The sequence below is a fragment of the Vigna radiata genome, unplaced genomic scaffold, assembly GCF_000741045.1.
Source record: "Vigna radiata var. radiata cultivar VC1973A unplaced genomic scaffold, Vradiata_ver6 scaffold_108, whole genome shotgun sequence".
NCBI classification, from domain to species: Eukaryota; Viridiplantae; Streptophyta; class Magnoliopsida; order Fabales; family Fabaceae; genus Vigna; species Vigna radiata.
This window is the reverse complement of record NW_014543429.1, coordinates 499,131-505,964: the sequence shown is the minus strand read 5'-3', so window position 1 is coordinate 505,964 and position 6,834 is coordinate 499,131. Positions and strand designations below refer to the sequence as shown.

The 6,834-nt window shown below is 33.0% G+C and overlaps 1 protein-coding gene across 4 annotated transcripts; it reads right to left on the bottom strand.

Annotated features, from left to right (window-relative positions):
- Window positions 1-1,028: 1,028 nt before the first annotated feature.
- On the bottom strand, window positions 1,029-6,572 carry LOC106754423 (protein REVEILLE 8). Of its 4 annotated transcripts, none has more exons than XM_014636436.2 (9): window positions 6,244-6,572; window positions 5,207-5,264; window positions 4,986-5,109; window positions 4,751-4,909; window positions 4,516-4,641; window positions 4,310-4,419; window positions 3,843-3,902; window positions 1,512-1,638; window positions 1,029-1,423 (listed from the first exon to the last, which is right to left on the bottom strand). In XM_014636436.2, the coding sequence occupies exons 1-8, from the start codon at window positions 6,390-6,392 to the stop codon at window positions 1,534-1,536; spliced, it is 891 nt and encodes a 296-aa protein (XP_014491922.1). In that variant the 5' UTR covers window positions 6,393-6,572; the 3' UTR covers window positions 1,029-1,423; window positions 1,512-1,533. The 4 variants fall into 4 exon arrangements, with proteins under 4 accessions (XP_014491922.1, XP_014491923.1, XP_014491921.1 ...); XM_014636437.2 differs by having other exon boundaries at window positions 1,029-1,427; window positions 1,512-1,635; XM_014636435.2 differs by having other exon boundaries at window positions 1,029-1,427; window positions 6,244-6,571.
- Window positions 6,573-6,834: the final 262 nt, after the last annotated feature.

Here is a 6,834-nt window from a genome sequence, read left to right as displayed (position 1 = left end):
TTGAGAAAAGAGACATTTGGGTGAGCATATCATCAAGTTTGTTAGAAAGATTTTTCAGACGTGTACCATCAGCCATGAAAAAAGACAATAAAAACACCAAATGTTTAAAAGAAAGTAAATGAGCACTATATTCGAGGACAACAACCTCCTAAGAAGGCACAAGAGTGGAAGAAGAGAATACTTTTTTCTCCCTTTTCATTCAATGCAGAAATACACTATTAACAGAAAGGCTAAGAGAAGATTCCCTCAGTAACGTGGCATTCAAGCCTTACAACAAAACATAACAAATATAACAAACTCTTTCTTTTATAATCTAGGATAAGAAATTGGACCATTCTAAAAATGGATAAAATTGAACCACCTATTCTTTTGGACCTAATGTTCTGACATGTATCAAATTATCACTGTTATGTCATTGCCATTGCAGATGAAAAACAAAAAAAGAAAGAATGCATTACAAAAAAAAAAACTTATAAGACATTTTGGGTTCCAAAAGCTCTGTTATGAAAAACTATATTACGAAAGATATCACATTTTCTGAAAAGTTTGTTCTGAAAATTTTATTCAAAAAATCTCATTTCTTTCATGAACTCCAAAACCTGATTTTGAAAGTTCTATTATGAAAATCATGTTCCAGAAATTTTGGGAATTTTGTTCCGGACAATTTTTACAATAGACAGTCCAAAAATCACTTTTACGAAGATAAAATGATCATTTTAAAAAATATGAGTGTGCAAGGAAAAAGAAAAGGTCTTGGAATAATATGAATGTCATAGATAAGCTAACTTATAAACCTCAAGGTTATTAAATTAATAATTTTTTTTTGAGTCTTAGTTTACAAGTTTCTTTGACATATACTGTTGTGACTTAAACCTTGCTAAATTATTGGAAGAACTCCTTGATGTTACAGGCATTTAAACTGATGTTGCTAATTCAAAAGAAACAAAATGCAGTGATATCTTATTTAGATATCGAGATGCACTTTACATTAATCTAACGAAGAAAGCCATTGAAGTGGAAAACCAGGATGAAAAAGACTGAAACAAGAAAATAAAGTATGTGAAAGTGTGACTTTACAGACAAAAATTTTGGAACGAAAGGCCACTTTGACAATGATACTAGACAGCAGTTTACTCCCTTTTTTTTCTAAATTTTGATGATACATTTGTATCAGGAAGAATATCTTATGAACCTATGTCTCTACTTTAAGGCAACAAAATCACTGCAATACAACAAATGTTACAGATCATAGAATCAGCTGAAAAATATGTTGTGCTCTTCAGCTTTCTAAGGCATGCTACTTTTGGGTGTGTTACAAAGGACTATGGTTACATTTTTACAGGCTTTACAGCGAGTGCAAGATATTTCCATGCCCTACTTCTGCCCGACCAAAACCTCGGCCTTCCATCCAAATTTGACCTACCTAACTGCAGATCATGTTACAGTAAAAAAACATGCAACACCAGAAAGAGAGAAGTTCGGAAAATATAAGAAGAAAGACACATATATACCATATCAACAAATTGCTAGTGGTTAAGCAGTTTGACATGATAGATCATTTGTCTGCTTCTTCACATCAATTCCTGTACCAACTCCTACTGCCATGCCATTCACATCATATGCTGACAATGCCTTCTTCTGAACAAAAGGGTACAAAAAACTAGTCAAATTTTCATACTCACAGACTCACAAAGTTCACAATCAACTTCATTCATTGTGACAATGATTAAGCATCACTGAGGTGCACTTTGAAGCAAAAAGTAAACAGAGGTGAATTTTGACGTTGACTTGTCATATTATTTATTTAACTTTGTTAGTTGTTCAACTATTCCAGCTCAACTGAACAAAAGTTTGGTCAAGTTCGTTCATTTAATTAAATATATAAATTTTAGATTGAGTTTAATTATTTAAATGGGCCAATATAATGCAAGACTACTCATAAACAACTCTTTTATTTAAATTGATGAAAAAATTTCTCTCTTTATTTTTTCTTAATTTATATATTTAGTGTTTGAAATACTTAAAACTTTGTTTTTGAAGTTCTCTTACTTTTACAGTCAAGAAGTCCTAATATTTTGTGAGAATATAATAATCTAGAATGTTTGAATTCCACGTACCTGCATGTGAAGCACACATCTCTATATGTAGATTATCATTTAGTATCAAAATAAAAGTAGTTTCAGAAAAATATTCATAAAAACAAGAACAATAAATTTTTCAATTAGTTAAACAAGTCAAATAAATGAACCAAACTTGAACAATTTTTTCACAAGCCAAACCTAAACTTCCTGTACTGATCTATGAAAGATTTTGTCCACACCCCTATAGTTATATTGACATGGGGCAATCACTTCCCACACATGCAAATTTTGTTTTAAGTTTACATTTTTGTTTTGAAATGAAAATAATTTCATAATGAATATTCATTTTTTTGTCTTTTGATGAACAAAGGTATTTAGACCCCCATTGAAGAGATTATTTTCAGCTAATTTGGGATTAGGTACAGATATTTAAAATTAGTATAGAGGAGGCTTATTACGAAAGTGAAGATATTAAAATTAAAGAAAATTATAATTAAAAGATAAATGCGTCTTAATTTTATCAAACTCCAATTTTAGTCTATATAATGTACATGATAAAGATTTACTTTGTTATAGTTTATAATTAATAAAGTTTTATTAATATATAAATTGTATTAATATAGTTAAAATCGAAAAAGAATCGAGCATATAATTGATTTTCATTTTGTCAAATAATCTCAGACTATCTTTTAAAAAAATTATCAGTATTTTTTAAGAATGACTCCTAAAGATATTACACTATAATTTTTATACAGAGGATTTGAGTATTACTTAATTTTGTTTGAAAACTTTCGGTAGACTAAAACACCTATAAAGTTTACACAAACTTATTAATCTCATATATAACTACTTTAATTTGTTAAGTAATTAGGGGATAATCATAATTTTATACAAGAGCCTATATCTATAACATGGAAATCCTATTACATGTGATGAGAAAGTGAGAACAAGTCGAGGCCTTCGAGATTCCCTTCCATTTAAGGGCTAGTTGAGTAGTTGTGACAGATAATTTTTTTTGCTGTTTATGACTGTGCAGTAATCCTCTGGGTAGGCCTGCATGCCATTTGTGCCTTCCCCAGTAACATTGGGGTGCTTCCCCATTCTATCACTTTTAGTCAAAAAGAAAAAGAAAATGTGAGAACAAAGTGTGGTGAGGAGGGTGACCTCCCCTTTGTATATTTTTCCTGTTTTTTCCTATCTAATAAGCTACTCAATTTTGTAGTAATAATGACAAAAACTGTGACAACGCAGAAAAATTAAGACTTGTGACACATGAATGGTTTCATACTATATAACATTTCTAAGACACCCCAGATGAATCGTTTTGTCATCAACAAGATTAGGAAATTGTGGTTATGTTATATTTCTAACATGGCCTCTCTCATTTTTCGGCTTAAAGCTTGAAGAATATCACCTTTTTTGAAATGGAACTATTGTATCGGAAGAATGGGGAAGGCAAGGATTGAACTCTAGATATCATGTCATAAACCAATAATCCTAAATGATTAAGCTATTAAGTGAAAACACAAATGCTCTTGTTTAAATTTCTCACACACATAAAACATCAAGGAGATGTACACCCTACGGTAAAGTCAAAGTATTATCTTTGGATTTGGCATTTTATCTTCACGAACCATAGTAATTAAAACGATTAATCATCACGCAAAATATTGCAGGCCAGTCAATTCAAACAAAATTTAACTTTATTTTGCAATTATGGAAAAACTATGTAGTCATTGTTGGTTTGATATAGAAACTTACGATGGGTTCAAAGTCAGGGCTAGACAAGTTGACAGTGAGGTTTCTCATTAACAATAAAACCTGCAAAGGAACAGAAAATATACGGAAGTCAGTAACCAAGAACTTATAATGATCATAACTTTCATTATAAATTTCATGGATTAATTATCCCAAAAGCTTAAACTATTTGGCAAAAGTACATGAATAAGTTTTATATTGTATGTGTAGTAAACCTCTTCCTGCAAGTGTTCCTTGGGCTTAAGGGTGACCAATTTATAGGCTCTAATAATAAATAATTTAGACATGCAAGTGTTGTACAGTGTTATGAGCGAACTATCCCAAAACTAATGCTGATAGGTGAAGGTATATGAGTGATTTTATACTTTCTTGCAGTAAGTTTCGATGTAAAGGAAAATTTGAAGATGTCTCAGTATGTCAAGAGTAAATTCAAGACAGACAAATTACAGCAACAAAGTTCTTCAACTCACAGTTTCAAAATTTATAGGATCCATTTCCTTCAGCTTTTGGACATGGTCATTTGTATCTGGATCAAATACACTTCCAATGAAACTGTAAACTTCAGCAAAATCTGGCAAACCTGTGAAACATGGTCAAAATGACAAATGATGATCCGTTACTAAATTCAATCTGAAAATGAATATAAAAAGAAAAAATCAGTACATCAGAAAATTACCATGAAGAACCGGAGCTTGTTTCCCTTGCTTTGGTATCTCAGAAGTCTGTAGTGTTCTAGTAGAATTTCTGACACCACTAAGACTGCTGTTGGTAATCTTTGTTATCCCCTTTGATCCAATATCAGCTGAATCAGTAACGTCATATAACATAATAAGTGGTGGAAAGTTCAATTTAGTATATTAAATGCAGATTATTGGCTTGAAACTAACAACAACAAAACGAAGTATGCATGCCTTCATTTCCACGAATATTGTTGGGTTCATCCTGACAGGTCATGGATTTACTGTGTCCTGTATTCATCAGCAAGGAGGTTTCATCCCATGTGGCAAAGCCAGGTGCAAGCATGTTTGTTGAAGAAGTATAACCAATGGAAGCTGGTAGTGGCACCAAAACTAGAAAACCGAAAAGTTTCATTAAATGTTGTGCCTTTAGGAACAGAGAAGATCACTATCTCAAATGGAAGCAAACCATTTTTTGATGCTTTTTGTGGGTAAGGATGAGCAGCTTTTCGCTTAGGACGGGGAGGAGGCACATGAGCCACAGTCCCATTCTTTTGAACTTTCAAGAAATATTTCTGAGCATGGCTTCGAATCTACCAAAAATCATTAGTTAGTGACAAATAATGCCCCAGCAGAATATAGACACGACAAAGAAAATATAAACAGAGAACTGAAAAACAGTCTTCAAACCTGAATAACTGTTTTTGAACCTACAAAATCTTCAATTTTTTTCCAATCCCTGTCAAATCTGAATAACCCACATGAAGTCAATGGCTGGATTGCAGACCACTTCACTTGTTTTAAAGTAATTGTAAAGTTGAGACGATTGGAAATAGAGCACAAACACACTGAAATACAGTTTCAGCTAAAATTACAGCTTACACTGAAGATGAGTACATTTCATTTCTACCCTCTCCTAATTCTTCCATACCATATACAATCCAAGAATCAAACTGATCTTCAAGTTTTCAAATTTCCATCTCTCTTTTGACTTACAAGGTAAGGTTTATATCTCATTTATATGTTAGGATTTGGTCATATCCTCAATACATGGAATCTCCAACACACTTCCATATCCAGAGAAATCGACATCATATGAAATTAGATATTCGTAAGTTTATGTCTAACACCTAAAGTAAAGTTCACACTCTACTTAAATATTATGATTTGACCATATCCTTATTTGATGTGACGCCATCCTCTATCCATTCATTCCTTTCTCTAAGAGGAGTTTTTCAACCTACAGGTGTTAACAATTGTTCTGGATCACTCTTAGAAGAATTTTGATTCAGTTTAGCAAATTAATCCAATGCACAGGCTCAATAACTAATATACAATAGCTAGGTCAGAAAAGACACGTATATAAACTTGTAGCACTGGAAGAACCTCCACACTGATGAAAAGCACGGAATCATGGCCAGAACTCTATTAAGATTTATCTACAATCATTTCCCAAGTGACCTCCCGTCAGAAATACAAAGATAACCAAATCAAGAATGATGCACAGGAATACTACTGATGCAGCCTCAATTGGGTTTCCCGAGAGACCGAAACTAATTAGAAACTGTAGCCAAATGCTTAGATTTGGTCGTACATAACGAAAGACATGGAAAAAAATAAAAATAAATAACAACTCAATTAGCGATAAGAACCTCAAACATAGTCATGTTGAATGAAAGTAAAAAAGAGGAAGTGAAGTTATGGTGGGAAGAAGGTAACGGACTCACAGTTGAAGAGCTTCAAGAAACTTGTCGTGCTCTTCCTCGGTCCAACTCTCCCTTGACTTGGTTATGGTGTAAGGCTTCCTCACCTTCTTCCCCGACCCATCACTCGCCGCCACCGCCATTGACTGAGAATTCGAAGTGTTGGAGTTCATGCTCCGCCACAAATAACATAGACTCACTCTCTACACACCCAAGTGCTTAGAGATAGAAAGCAAGAAAGAGAGAGAGAGAAAAGGTGAGATGAATGTGGCGTGGCAAGCAGGGTGGGTATATGTGCGGTGCAGAATTTGAGAGCCACCAATTGTCCCAACACAACACAACTTCCACTAAACTCATTTCATCGTCCCTTGTCCGGTCCCATCGGGACACAATTTTTATTACAACATACGTCCATCTTTCTCATTTTCTTCCACTTTTAAATTCGTACTACAAAAATACATATATTTTACTTTCCTAAAAAACCATACAACAAAATATTATCACATCCTCCATTATTCATATATCAATACCTTGGCTTTTACTATTTTAGTTAGGCAAGCTTATCCATACAAATTCAAAACCATTAACACAATCTAATTAATTTTAATATAAACT

What these genes read in the sequence shown, in the direction of transcription:
- LOC106754423 (XM_014636436.2), bottom strand. Translation starts at nt 6,392, where the DNA reads ATGAACTCCAACACTTCGAATTCTCAGTCAATGGCGGTGGCGGCGAGT. An exon ending in GTTCAAAAACAGTTATTCAG is followed by an intron (nt 5,110 to 5,206) that starts GTTTGAAGACTG and finishes GATTTTTGGTAG; the next exon opens with ATTCGAAGCCATGCTCAGAA. An exon ending in ATCCTATAAATTTTGAAACT is followed by an intron (nt 3,903 to 4,309) that starts GTGAGTTGAAGA and finishes GTTCCTTTGCAG; the next exon opens with GTTTTATTGTTAATGAGAAA.